The 14,789-nt window shown below is 37.0% G+C and overlaps 1 protein-coding gene across 2 annotated transcripts in view; it reads left to right on the top strand.

Moving 5' to 3' along the window:
- The window catches only part of LOC104380562 (coiled-coil domain-containing protein 170), a 67,254-nt gene extending 52,672 nt beyond the window's left edge, over positions 1 to 14,582 (top strand). For both annotated transcript variants that reach the window (XM_086631479.1, XM_086631480.1), the window contains 5 exons: positions 3,972 to 4,172; positions 5,966 to 6,139; positions 7,352 to 7,594; positions 8,474 to 8,710; positions 14,382 to 14,582. In XM_086631479.1, coding sequence (XP_086487605.1) covers positions 3,972 to 4,172; positions 5,966 to 6,139; positions 7,352 to 7,594; positions 8,474 to 8,710; positions 14,382 to 14,582 — 1,056 coding nt within the window. The remainder of the gene's footprint in view (positions 1 to 3,971; positions 4,173 to 5,965; positions 6,140 to 7,351; positions 7,595 to 8,473; positions 8,711 to 14,381) is intronic.
- The last annotated feature ends 207 nt before the right edge of the window (positions 14,583 to 14,789 follow it).

Raw genomic sequence — 14,789 nt, 5'->3', positions numbered from 1 at the left:
CCAGTCAGTCAAGAAAAGGTTAATTGCCTTCAGATGAGACTTATACCTTTCAGTAAACTGTCCAACCTTAAGTAAAAGACCCACAAAAGTGAACCATTAAACTCCTTGCCAGGGCCTGTAGTGTTGCTGGAGCCGAAGCTAGCTTGTTTTAAAGCAGCCCGTTTGCGGTTGCAATGCAGCAGCAATGCCAGGACAGCTAGGTATGGATCCTGAAGCTGAATGCCTTGCTACAAGAAATCAAAAATGTGTTAATTAACACAGTAATTTGTAACAGGAGGAGGATTACAATTAGGTCTTGCCCTGCGTAAAGATAGTTTTGTTTCTAGCAAAACATTGCTGCAAGAAACTTGCCTTTGCAAACTTGATTAGTGGGATCAGGAAAAGACAATGCAAGAATCTGGGAGAAAGAGGTCCCTCCCTGTTTGAGTGTTTTGATGTTTTGATGCCTTCTCTAAACAGGTGTGTGTGGTTTTTTTATTATTTCTTTTTTCAATTTTTAAATCATCACTGCAGCTCCTCTGGGAGTTTCGTGTGTAGGATCATATACGCTAGATGAACCGGCAAAACATTCATCTTTACATCTTAGCTCAGTCAGCAGTCTGGCTTACCTCTGCACATGCACCTGTCAAAAAGAGCTGTGAAAAGTTTGAATTTTAAAAGACCTATGAGAAGATTATTCAATGCAACTGCTATAGTCAGATTTTCTGTGAAATCTGAAATGCTCTTGAAGATTATTCCTTCTGATTATAGTGATTTTGGTATCTGAAGGGCATCTGAGTTAGTCATAGTCTATTTACTAGCCCTTAGCATTAACATTAGCAAAAATTGTCATTTCAATCAAAAAAAATCAGCATATACTCTGACAATATCCAGTGATAGGTATTCTATTGCAGGATGAAGAAACTGCTTTGAATCAGTGTCCTAATGATCTTTTCATCAGTTATAGTAAGATGTATATCATCTGAATATGTTTAGACAGCTCTTGGGTGTTTTTGTCATTTATTATTTCTAACATACTGGAGAGGTTCATGGGCACCTGAAGTCCGAGGCAAGCAAATATTCTCACTTCACACAGAGCTGAGCCCGGGTTATGAAGTCTCTGGGTTCTGGTCCTTCAGCAGTTTGATAAGTTTTGTTACAGATCTATTGTAGCAAGTTAAATTCATATGGCCAAGACGGTTCCTCTTGACTACATAGCCATCAGACCTGAAATAGGGACGACTGATCTGATTGTAGATTGTCTTGATTTTACCAATTTTTGTCACTGGGTATTGATATACAAGGTCTTAAGTGCCAAAATTGATTAGGCTGTACTATTATACTGCTCCCATTAAAATCTCCTGTTGTTCTTGTTTCTTAATGATTTTTATGGCACTGTCATAAATGCATATTTAGTTTTAGGAATTTATCCACTTTATCCTTCCAAACAAAAGAATTAAGTGGAAAATAGTTTGGGAAATTAAACATTGATAAAAACAGAGTAATATATGCACTGACCAGGGCTGACCAAGAAAATCTCAACCAATTAGAATGTGAGAAATTATTATGAAAAAACTTGAGACGAAAATGAAAACTATAGTTATGCCACTATAAATCCATGGCTGCTGCATTCTGGGTAGCACACACAGTTATAATAATCTCATTCAAAAAAAGGGCTTAAAAAAGTACTGGGAAAGGCCATGAGACTGTTTAGAGGCTTCCGTGCAAGGAAAAACTCAACAGACAAGGACTTTTCAGCTTGCAATGGTGACTGTAAAGCAAAATACAAGTTGTCAGTACCATGATAAGAGATGTGGCAGCTGTAGTGCTTTTCAGCTGGCAAGGATTTAAAAAAAAAATTGTAGTAGGTGTACACATACGTGTGTGCGTGTGTGTGTTTATACAGGTATGTATAAAACAGTGGAAGCCTAAGATAACATCTTACCAAACCAGAACAGTATATCTTATTGATTGTCAAGTTAATACTAAGAAGATGACAATATTTATTTGTTTTATTGGGAAGAGGAAAAAAATTGCCACTATGATTTGAAGGATGTTGTAACTTCATCCTACACACTGCTTTTTTGCTCTCATCTTAACTCCAGCATGTGCCTGTCTCTGCAACCTTTAGGCTGTTGAGGGAAATGCCCTACTGACTGTATAGGTGTAGCCCACTTTCTGTTCTGGTGTGCTGCGGGGCTGGGCCTGGGGCTTGTATGTGCCCTCTTCTTAGCACAAGAAAATATAAAAGCTTAGCAAAAGAGAAAAATAAAGTTCAGTAAGATTTTACTGAGGATTATTTAGTTGCAGCAGGGATGAACCCTGCTGTCCCTGAGGTGGGAACTGCCTCTGGAAATGAGTGAGGGCAACTTCTTGTAACATGAGAAACAGAAGGTCTTCGTTTGCAATCATCTGGTAGACACATTAAAACAAAAAGCAGGAAGTGTTTTTTGTTTTTGCAGGCCAGCTGATCAAGCTGCATAAGTCCTTGGCACAGGAAATAGTGGAGGTCAGAACCGCAGGACGAAAAATGCAGCCTTTGCAAGTCGCTGGATACAGCCACGAGTGGGTAGTAACGGTGCAACTCTGTTTTAGGAAATCCCTAAGTTGTTGATTGTCCCTAAACCACGGATGACGGTTACTCCAGGATGCTCTGGAAGATAAACTGACAGCTTGGTGTTCTTGTGGTCTCACCTTCTGTGGTGTGATCCCTGATGTTCTTGTGTTTATGAACCTTTGAAGGCTGTAAAAGCCCCACGTGGCTGGGCTGTTTTCAGAGCTTCTCTGCAGCCTGAAAAAGGGGCTCCGAGTTCTCCAGCAGCAGCGTGTCTCTGTGGGCACAAGTTACTGAAAGCTGCTCTTTTTTTCCTGCTGAGTGATGTGTGATGCAGGAAAGCATAAAATTGCAGTTTTGTTATTGTTTGGTGGTTTCTGCCATTGTAGGTGCAGCAGTAATTTCTCAGTGTTTTTCAGGCGGATTGGGTGCAAACTATTGTTTGTATTTAATTGCAGTCTAAGTTGGAAACCTTTCTGTGCCATTAAAATTAATGGGAGTTTTGTGCTCTTATTGTTCGTTTTATTAACAGGAGGCAAACAAATGCTTAAAATGAAGAGACTGCTTGGAGATGAGTGTCTGAACACTGAGTTACAAATGCAACATAATTACGTAGCCAAATAATTGGATGACAATAAGAGGAAGAGAGATGGAAAGAGGGAAGCAAGCAACTTTTTGGATAGAACTGTCTTTCAGTATTTGGCAGTAGTGTAATCAGATGCTTTCAAGCATTTAATTCATAAGTAATTTACAACTTAATTACAATATATGCAGGTGTTGTGAAGTTAACAGTGTAGAGCTAGAAGTGTTTTCAGAATTGTTAGTCTAGTTTTGTGTGAGATTTTATCCTTTTAGCCTTGGGCTTTGGCTAGGTTACAGAAACTACTACTATTATTATTATTATTAGTTTTGTAGTAAAATCTTTTAGTTAAACACACTTTAACAGTTAACAATTGGGAAGAACTCCTCTGAGACTTAAGTTAACCATATTTACATTCTCACCTACATGCTGTATGTGTTTTCTAAATCACTTTTATCTGTTTTTTTTCACTCAGCTCCTCAATAGAGTAGTGATTTTATTGGCTTGTTTTAAAGAATGTTAGTTGACTGCTAGATATTTCTGGTTTGCTAACATCTTTGGAAATTTTGTGTTTAAATTAGTTTATATTAATTTTTTATGGATATTATCCCCCTTTATTTTATACACTCAAATATGGTTTCTGCTGTTCAGTTTCAGGTGTCTCACATGTTGCCACTTTTGCCATTTTCCCCTGGTGGTTACAGCAGGTTTCTCTCTTTTTGTCTTTTAAAATGGATATATTTTAAAGATAGATATTTTACCCTCTCTTTTGATAATGAGAAGATGCATTTTTATATCTTTCTAAAGTTTTCACACCCACCTAACCCCATGTGTTTTGTTGGTTTGCTTGCTCCCTAGATGGTGTCTCAGCTTGAAACCCAAATAGCTAAATTGACTGAAGCTTTGGAAAATCAGACCAGATTATACCAAGAAGCTCTGGAGAGGAGCAGGAAAGCAGAAAATTGTTCTGAGACTTTCCAGGATCAACTGAAACATTTGGAAGAGGAATTACTCTCTGTAGATCTGATGCAAGATGGTTTGAAGCTTGAGAAAGAAAAAGTAGTTGCACACATTATTTTCTTTTGCATAAAATTCAGTAAAGACAGAGATGCAGCTAATTATATTGCATTGATCAGATGGAGTATTACAGTACTGCAAATAATGTGGACTAGCAAAGTCAGGCATCATGTAGGGAGTAGTAATATCTTTTCTTTGACCAACAATTTTTATTGGAAAAAGTAGCTAAGATTTTGAGTTTAAAGTCCATTTAATATGAAAAAAACAGATTAAAATACATCAGAAGTCCTTCAAGGATTCTCTGATCTAAAGCTTTCTCCAATATCTCTGTCTTTCTTTAATGTATCATCTGGTCTGCAATCTCTCAAGACCTTGCAGTCCTTGATTCTTTTGTATCCCTAGACCACCAAGGCTACTAGGATTTTTTTATTAATTATATGAATGAACACACTGTTAGCCTATAACACATGTGCATACTAAGAGTTTGAAAAATGCCATAGTACCTGGAAAGCTAAACAAGCCATCCAATACGGCTAAGAAAGATAAAGCTGTAGCATGTTACTAGGCCAAGATCAGTGCTTAGAAAGTTGAGTTTGCAAAGAATTGACAATTTGGTGGTGTCTGTTTTGCATTAGTCTATGATACAATAACATTTATGAGTGAAGCATCCAACACACTGGGAGCAAACCAGAAAATGGAGCTATTCCTTCCCCTTTGCTTCTTCTGCGAAGAACATGTGGCCCTAGTTTCTTCATTTCTCTCTAGATTTTGCTGCAATAAAGAGATTTTTATTGTGATTTTTTTCTTTTAATGAACAACTTCAGTGCTTTCTTCTGTTGCTGCTGTTTTTAAATTTTTGAACCAGAAGTGTCATGAAACAAAAAGAGATTCTTACTATGTTTTAATTTCTTGAGCTCAAGCAACAGTTATAGCACTGGTTTGTTGTTGTGCTTTTTTTTTTTTTCCTTTGTTGTTTCTTTGCAAAGATTATGTCCTGCAACTGAAGTAAGAGAAAACAAAGGCGAACAGACTTCTTAGTGAGAAGGAGAGCTTTGGATTTTGCAAGAGAGGCTCACTGAGACCAGGAAACTAATACAATTTTTAAAGAGCTAGCAGGGCAGGAAAAAAGAAGGAAAGAACAGATTAAAAAATATTTCATATCTGTATGTGTTCACATCAGTAAACTAGATGGAAATCCAATTAAAATAATCTTTAAAGCAATTTGTAAAGCAATAACTGTTATCTCTAAATATGCTGTTCCAAAGGACAAAAGACCAACCATGTTAACATTCCTGCATCTCCTCAGACTACATCAGATCTCACCCATGGCATCTGTGGTACCAGTTTTATCTGTTTTAGAGCTCACAGCAGTGGGCAATCACAGCACTTGCAATTAGTTGGGATGTAGCTGTCTTTTCTAACTTCTCTTTGCCAATACACAGTCGTGTAAAGCAGGAGAGCCACAGACGGGAACTGGAGTCAGAAGCAGGCACACATAACTAGTGCTCTTCTTACTGCAGATGAGCAAAAACCGATTTGGTCTTGCTAGGAAGATAAAATACATTTGGTCCAGGGATCTATGAACAAAATGAATGTTGACTCAAAAAGAACTAAGGGAGAATCTGCAATTGTATGAGGAGTGTGTACTATAAACATACCCTTTCAGTACATTATTTCTTGTGGTTAGTAGACTTGGCTATGTATAGTTGTTTGCCAGTGTAGCTGGAATTGCTTTTAAATTAAAAAGCTTTTAAATGAAATTTGAATTTAAATCTAAATTGTTTTTAAATGAAATTTTATTATTCTTTTACCCACTTTTCCGCATCTTATCTTAGTATCTGAAATTTCTGGAGCAACTTAATGAGAAGATGAAGCTGGATAGCCTAGCAGCAGATGTTGGATTTGATATGAATATGGATGTGATTCTAGCTCGTGTAGAGCAGTTAGTGAAACTGGAAGGTGATGCTGTGATGGAAAACAAGACTATGGCATATAGCCTAAGAAGGAAGGTAGGCAAAAAAGACATACCTTTACTGTTTTTTTCAAAGGTAAACGTGGCTCTGTTTCTATAGTGGCTTGCTAGAGACAGCAAATTGGAGCTTCATGTATATACAAGGAATTTCAAAGATGTCTATTACATATAAAGAAGATAGTAAGCTTTCACAAACTGTACAAACAGACTGCATACTGAAACAACTAAAACCACCAGTCAGTTCAGTATGTGATACTACTTTTCACAACTTATTAAATAAACATATAAAATTATGTGTGTTTATACATGTATATATGTCTACTTTTTAATACACATTTGTAATATACTTCTGTAAACAACTACTGCTGATATTTAAATCTAAAAGGATCTGCTGGGAAGGGGAGCATCTTACACAATCTTCTCTAGAAAGTAGTCAGACATTGGTCGTGCTTCACCAAGAATTTCAACATTTCCAATGAGAATTGTGCTCCTTTAGGAGCAAACCTGTTCAAATTTGGTCAAACACCCCTTCATCATCCTGTTATGATGGAGTGAAATCTTCTGGTTTTAGGTTTATCAGAATGGTGTACAGCTTAGCATTAGGTCTGTTTAAGGTTTAAACCACCACTGTATTTTTTTCTGGAAGCAACTGCCTCTCTAGCAGGGAGTATGGTATGTTAATACTCCTCAGCTGTTTCAGAGTAAAGCCTGGCAGCTCAGCTCAGGTAAACTGAAAACAAGCAGCCCTTGAGCACCAAAATTACAAAACTAAGGTGCTGGAATTTGTATTGAAGCAATGGATGAAAGCTTTCTTATTTCTGTAGGTCGATTCTGCATCTTGCACACTAGCCTGAATTAACTGATTATAGATGGAAGTATCTTAAACTACCACCACTGAAACCACTGTCTCCTTAATGAATGTCTCTTACATCTTGCATCTGACAAGTGTCTTATATTTCAGACAATCTCAGATGTTATGAATGATGCACAAGTATTTATGTTCAAATACTTGTGCAGTCTGTATGTAGATTCATTGTGAAAGGTAATGCACAAATTCAGGAAGAAGCACAATGAATTGGTAATATAAGAGGTATCAAGTTAGTGTATATATATTTATACTGCTTTATAGAGTTTTCAAGAGAGGAATAGAAGTTCAAGTTAAATATGCGACATGGGGATTAAATCTACAAAACAATCTGTGTAGTACCATTGCCTTTCTTTTCAAATATGTTTGTGTTTGGAAAACTAGTTGAAGAATCAGAAAGAAAAACTTGAAAGCAAAGAGCTGCACATGAACCTTCTGCGGCAGAAAATAACCCAGCTGGAAGAAGAGAAGCAAGTAAGGACGGCCTTAGCTATGGAGAGGGATGCGGCCAATGTCGCTGCCAGAAAGTTACACAAGATGACAGAGAGGTTACAGAAGCAGCTTGATCTGGCAAGGGAAACGAATACTGATCTCAAAGCCAAGCTGTCTGAAACCAATGAACTTAAGGTGAGTTAAAAGGTTACCATTGGTGCTTCTATACATTTTTCTATTGCAGTTGCATACAGCTGGAGTTCATTTACAACAAATGTGTTTATGGAGAACTGCTCAAATCCATCTAGGTGAGGAAAGCGAAGATAATAGTACAATGTTTTGGGTATTTTGCAATTTGTCTTGATATATTAAGTAGCATCTGTAAAGCACAATGTAAATTTTCAGGCTAGGGTAAGAAAAATACTATATATGCATCCCTTTCTTTCCTGTTGATGTGGCTGTAATCTTATATATTATCTATTCTGATAGATGTGGGGGGGGAAGGGATTTTTTTTCTCATAAAACAGACAAGATGCTAAATTTTATTTTTTCCTGTGTTTCACTACATTGCATCAGTAATAAATTAACTGCTTTAACTCAGGTGAAAACAAGTAGTTTGCAATCATTGATAGCTCGCTACTGTTGAAAGAAAGGAAGATTGATTTTTTTTTTGTGAGTTTGTGTCTCGCAGCTGATGGAGTGAAATAGATAAGTAGGTGTGTGTTCCAACTGAAGGATTTTTACCAACAAAACATTTGGCAACTCTTTTTCATACTATTTTTCCAGGGTCTAGCACAGAGTGAACTCTCACTGTGGGTTTTTGTCTGTCCAGTTACCTCTTTTCACAAAATCTGAAGACAATTAACTGCCTTTGAAATAAAAATATTTTGTTAATTGAGTTGAAATTGGCTAGTATCCTTTAGTAACTTTTCAGTTCACAGGTACATGTAATTTCATCAAGAACCCATAAGAAACCACGTTAGAGTGCTTACTCATGATTACTCCTGATATTTTTATTTGTTCATGTTAGATGAAGAAGTGTGACAAATTTATCATCACTTGATGTTATTGCAGATCAAAACTTTGGAGCAGAACAGAACAATAGAAGAACTCAGTAAGTCTCAAGGCAAATTGGAAAGAATGAAAGAAAAGGCTGAGACACAACTTACCTCTGTCAAATCAGAACTACTTTTAAAGGAGCGTAAAGCTGCTGAAGATAAAGAAAAAACCAAAAATATGTTAGAAGCAGTTACCAGTGAGATGAAGGTGCTTAAAACAACCCTTGCAGAATTAGCAAAAAGAGAGAGACAGGTAGGTGTATAGGTATTTGGCAAGTGCTAACTGTCGCTTAGAATATAAGAATGTGGTATAGATGGAGCAGCTATTCAGCTGTGCTGAAAACTTTTGTGGACATGATTAAAGAAGAAAATTTTAGTTCATGCTTGTGAGCCAGAGTGGCAGTTGTGATTCTGAGAGGCAAAGCTGTTCTTCAAGTTAAATACGCAAGAGTTCTTTATTCATTGCAAAATATTATATCACCTTTTGGAGAAGTACAAAAATTGCTTTAAAATCCTAGTATCTTTTAAGGTCTGTTTTTCCACATATCTTAGGTATAAAACTTACATATTCCCATGTATAGGCCATAAACTCAAGGAATGTTGGAAAAGATCTGAAAATGAAAAAGCAAACCAAACCAGACTTAATAGTGAATGTAACTATTTTGAGTCGATTTGTGGCGTATAACTTTGTTAAAGTTTAGGTGAGAAAAGTTTTCGTGATAACTCACCTTGGAGAGGGTGCAAGGAGTTTGTGAGAAACACGTTAGTAAATGTGTTCCATTCTAATTTCAAAAAAATGTGAAGTATGCATGCAATTGCCCTGCACATTGTGTTTTGTAGCATCATTATAGATGGCGTAATCATTGAAAGTCAATGGGATGCTTCTTTAAAGTAAAAAAATGTATAATTTTAAATTCCTTATTCCAACTGCTTAGAACTTTGTTAGTTTTTCCAGTCAAATTTTTTAAGCTATATATTTGCCTTAGAAATGATTCTGGATGAAATTTAATGCTATTTCAAAAAATGAGTCTTGAAAATTATTTTTTTGCTCACATGGAGAAAAGACTTGGGATCTTTCTTCCTGGAAGGCTTTAGCACTGTTTTGTTTTATAATGAAGGCTAGAAATTTGGTAGGAAAATTTAAATTCTTCATATGTCTCATGAAGAAACAAAGCATCCTGCACACAGAAGAAGGTATGAATTCAGGAAATTATTCTGCAGATTCATACATTAAGTAATTGCTAAAAACACAAAAATGTTGAGTTTTTACTGTCTGAACTCAAGGTGTTTCAAGCCACTTAAATACTGTTGCAGTGTTCTTTGGCCAAATTTGAAGAACATGGGAAAAGTGAGCTAAGTGGGCACAGAATGCTCAAGGACAGCACAGCCCTAGTTCTTAAGCTTTCTGAGTCAGTGAAAGAAAAATAACAATTTCAATTCACCAGCATCCACAATCATCTGCATTGCAGGAACATTTCGAACACCTGCAGTTGGAACTATACTGCTAAACTGGGATCAAAGCTGTTCGTGAAACCAATATCTGGTACTTGTGCAGTGCTGATTAATAGTAAGGGTATTTTAAGAATATGAGAATTGCTGGTAATATTCATAGCATACTCTTCTGTATCTTAACAGTTTCCTTAGCTAAAATCTGTCCTTAAAATAAAGCTCCTTTTGCTAAATCAGAGAATTCATTCCGAACTCTCTCACACTAATTAACTTGTGAGGGTTTTTTTTGACTTCTCTTGAACTCAAGGAAAATTCCTTCCTTATCCCCAACCCTGTGTAGTTCTTCACCTGCTTTGGATTCACTTGTTCTTCCTTCTCAGGGAAGCTAAACAAGATCAGACTTCTCTCACTCTCTGTAAAAGGTAGCAAATGCAGATGTTAAATACTCCTCTGAACACATGTATGTATTTAATCTGAATAGAAGGACAGTCATGTCATTTGTGTGTATGCACATTAAGACAACTACTAGAAACTGGAATTGCTGTTACCTGATGGAGTTGCTGATGTGACCAAATTGACTGCCTATACATGCATTTGCGTGTTTGTTTTTTTTTTTTAGATATGCTCAGCTTTCCATGGGTATCGCTATGTGTAATGTTAAATAACATTGTAATATTGTGTGGCTATTTTCCGTGCTGCCAGAATTAAACTACTGCCAGCTGGTTGAGACATTGATTTGTCTTGTGATCATAAAGAAAGGCAGAACATACCTAAGTGAAATCAGAAATTAAGATGGGATTGAAATAATTTAAAATTAATTCATAATTGGGATATAACACAGTGCTTCTGGTTGTTATTTGCTCTTCAGACTATTAATTCCTATTAAGTTTAAGAAAATTTAGCTTCAGCATTTTTGAGTTTTATTCTTTTGTTTTTTTTTTTTCTTAAGAGAATGTAGAGAATCAAAGCATCTAATTTCTTAGAAGAGAAGCCCTGTAAGCAGAGTGTAATGACGCTGCCAATCTGCGTTAGGATTAACAGTCAGCTCTGGTGGCTGTAGCAAATAACAGCAAAGTGTGCATATTCTTGGATAGACATATAAAACCATTTAAAAAGATGGTGTTGAGAGCTTTATTAAATTATACTGCAGAGTAAAAGCATAGAAAGGTGAGGATATATGTGAAGAGTCAAAAAAGCAGAGATTACTAGAATGGATATATAGTGGAGAATTAGTTGGATATATTGAAATTTTACAAGACTAAGTCTAAGTTTACATATATCCATACTCAATTTCCTCCGTCTGTGGGGTGAACAGAAGAATTTCTGACTTAATGTATCATTATTGCATATTTCTGAATATAAATAAATATCAACAGAGCTGACATTAATTTTAATAAGACTAGATAAAGGGTATGCATGATAACTGATGACAAAGGGATGTTCACAGGGACTGATAATATCAGTATGTGACACCTGCAGTCAACTACAGATTAAAATCTGAATATGTTTTATTTTTATATCAGTTTAACTCAAGTCCTTATTTGCAGTAGTACTTGGAGTAAGAATATAAATATCAATGTTTTGGTTGAGTTTTTGATGATTTTGTTATAAGGATTTTTTCCAGGCCTACTTTCCCTTATTTTCTCTTTTCTTTTTTCCTTTCTACTGGAAGAAGACGTATCTACTTTCCTGTGGGTACAAGGTGAAAACAAAATGTAGTGTCTGTTTTTTACTCCTGTTTCCTCTCTCCTAATATATCGGATTAATGCTCTAAATTTCATTCATTTTCTCTCTACTTCAGATAATTTTACTGATTGGATGGGAGGTTAAGAAAATTTATCATGAGTGCTTACTGCTGTAGTAAACCTTTAGTTTAGAGTCTTTAGTGATGTTTGTCTTATTATTTCCCTCCTTTATTTCAAATTGTGACTATCTTAGAAATATTAACTGCTATTGAAGAAAGCCTTAAACAGAGAGTTAGGTGGTACTTCTATTAGCTTGTCATATTTCAGCAGAACTATTGTGTTAATACCTCTGTTGCATTGCTTTTAAAGCTGAAATATACTTCTCATCAAATTATTTTTCCTAGATCTTATATGTGTTAGTGGAAGATGTTACAAAGTTGTTCATGATGTGCTTGCAGTACTGTATCCACTTAGGAGGATAAACACACGTCTTGCTCCACGTGAGACGTGACAGCATTCTAAAGATCTTCCAGCGTGTATCATCTATTGTTTGTGTCTGGAGTTTTTAAAATTCAGATTGACGTCCCCTGGTGGGGCATTTTACATCCAAGAGTCACGGTTCTCTTTATCAGTTTATGTGGAGAATTTCTCTGTGTAGTCAACCCTTTTTCTACATTTTCACTGAACTACAGCTTTGTCTGCACTGTACTTTGTATGCCACAATATAATAGTCAGAAAAGTTGGGTTTTGTCTAAATGTTCCATTGAAGTGGAAAAAATCCTCAAATTAAAATTCACATGAAGGAATGGCTTAAGGGATTTCTTTAAATGCTTTGTGTGCTTTCCAGTTTATTTGCTGATTAAAATTATTGAATTCTTAACGTTTTTATTGTCCATTCAGTAGAGCAAATTTTCCTGCTCTTCTCATCAGGAATAAAGATGAGATGATTGTGTATACATTTTAATTTATATCTATTCCCTCTGGCAAAATTCTGCCAGGTCAATCATCTATGTCAGTGAATCAAATTTAATTTGTTTGCATTTGATACATGGTTGTAGTCCAATTTGGTGTACTCACAGTTGCTGTAATTAAGTTGAACAGCTTGCAACAGCAAAGGTATGAGAGCAGGAATTTGGTGCAAAGTGCAGACCCTAATGTGCTTCCAGGGGATCAGTTTGGTTCGCTGTGTAGGCATCTTGTGGGGGTTTAATTCATCCAAAGACTGAATCTTTGCAGAGGGCTGCCTTGATCTTTTAACATAAAGTCTGTATGGAAACAAATTCTGGCTCTGCTGCCTGCTCGTTTTGTCTGTGATCCAGATGTTTAAAAAAATCTTTAGCTTCTGCTAAATTGTACTTGCCTAGCACACTGCCAGAGGCCCACCTCAGTGACCTTCCACTTTGATGGTGAAAAGAGTACGTGGGAACTTGGGGGCTTTTGGTGTTACGTTGTTTCAATGTTTCATCCAAGACATTGCACTGCCTTGGTAAGACAGATAGCTGGGACTGAATTCCCAAATCCTTCTGCCCTATACTGTCTTGGTTTCCATGTTTGTTCTTCTGAACCAATGGCAGTTCCTTAGGGTTTGTACTGGGATGAAACAAAATGTCTTTGGCAAAGTCTTGGAACTGAGACCTTGTTTTCAGAGATTTTGCAGCTTCCTCACAGATGTTTTAACTGCTTTAGAGTTCTGCACAGTATTCTTGGGGCTGGACGTGATTTCAGGAGTACATTTATCTCCTCCTTACCAGTAGCTGTCACCTTGATTGGTGGAGTGAGGGTGCTGCCACACAACATTGCGAGTCCAGCTTCTTGATGGTTTTGATGTTTCTGTGACATTTTGAGTCTCTGTCATGCTTGGGAATGGGGATCTGGACGTTTAAATAGATAGCAAGACAAGCATATTTCCTAAAATAGGAACATTTTCCTCTTTTAATTGTGTTGATGATCAGGGGTGCTAAGATATTGGTTATTTGGGCTGTGTAAAGCATTGTCCGTTGAAGAGGTGTTGAAGTCGGACTTATAATGAACCATATTGTAAGCTGGTAAGAGTAAATCAGCATTCATGCTCATCCAATCTTAAGTTTTCAGTCTAATGACAATTCCATGTGGATGCCTGTCCATTTGGAACTGCAGAGAGAAAGCTAGTTTCTTTAATTACTTTGCCAAATACCCTATGATATATTTTCAGCAGCTACACACAGACAAAAAGTGACTGCACCTTGAATTCTGCCTGCATCCTGATTCCAAGCCAAAGTCAGACTGAAGCATGTGCCAAACCTCCACCTTTCTTCTAACTTCTTCCTTTCTGCTGTGGTCTCCACAAGAAAGTGCGTGCTGGAGGAGAGTGTTGGCAGGCAGTGGTCAGGACCAGCACCTCTGCCTGTGCTGTGGGATGCCCTCATTAGAGTTTCCAGTTGTTTGTGTAGTTTGCAGTCATGTAGGTTAAGTATAACTCCTCTTCCCATCTTTTCCTCAGTTTTTGCTGTTGAGTCAGCAGGCAAGATAGATAATGCCTATGAAGGGTACTAAATAATACTTGAAACTGTGTTTTGCGTTCAAGATCTTAAGCACCTAAGCTGTTTACTTGCTTTGTTCTTCGAGGTATGCCCCAAAAGGCTGTTTCCGTCTTCAGCTCTCTGTATTGAGCATCAGCAGAAATTCCTGTATTTTGCACCGCTAATACAAATGCTTGTGTTTGTATGTATTGCATATTCGTATATGTTTCCCAGGCACCTCCTTTGCTTGGCATTTAACTTATTAGTAATTCCTTTCTGTTTCCTCTTGCAGCTGGCAGACTTCCGAGAGGTGGTTTCACGGATGCTGGGCCTCAACATTGCCAGCCTGGCTCTTCCCGACTATGAAATCATTACACGTCTTGAAGGGTTGATTCACTTTCATCAGCACCACTGCTTCCCCTGTGTCTGCCTCAACGATGTGGCAAGGGCACCAGAGGAACACTCGCAAAGAAACATACAGTTTCTTCACTGAAACACACGTTTTGTAAGGAGACAGAACAAAGTAAAATTTCCTTTTGTGCTTCCCTACCTGCTAGACATGCATAGAAAACAGATACTTGTTTCTGTTCCCTCCTCTACAGATACTGGCTTGGGCTGATTTTTTAGTGTTTCAGCAGGGAGACTGAAAGGAATGGATAGAGTAAAGCCAGCAGACTAGAGACAGCAAACAGAAAATCCC

Source organism: Tauraco erythrolophus, chromosome 2, assembly GCF_009769465.1.
Source record: "Tauraco erythrolophus isolate bTauEry1 chromosome 2, bTauEry1.pri, whole genome shotgun sequence".
NCBI lineage: Eukaryota > Metazoa > Chordata > Aves > Musophagiformes > Musophagidae > Tauraco > Tauraco erythrolophus.
Note: the sequence above shows the minus strand (reverse complement) of the source record. Positions and strands in the feature narration are given on the sequence as shown.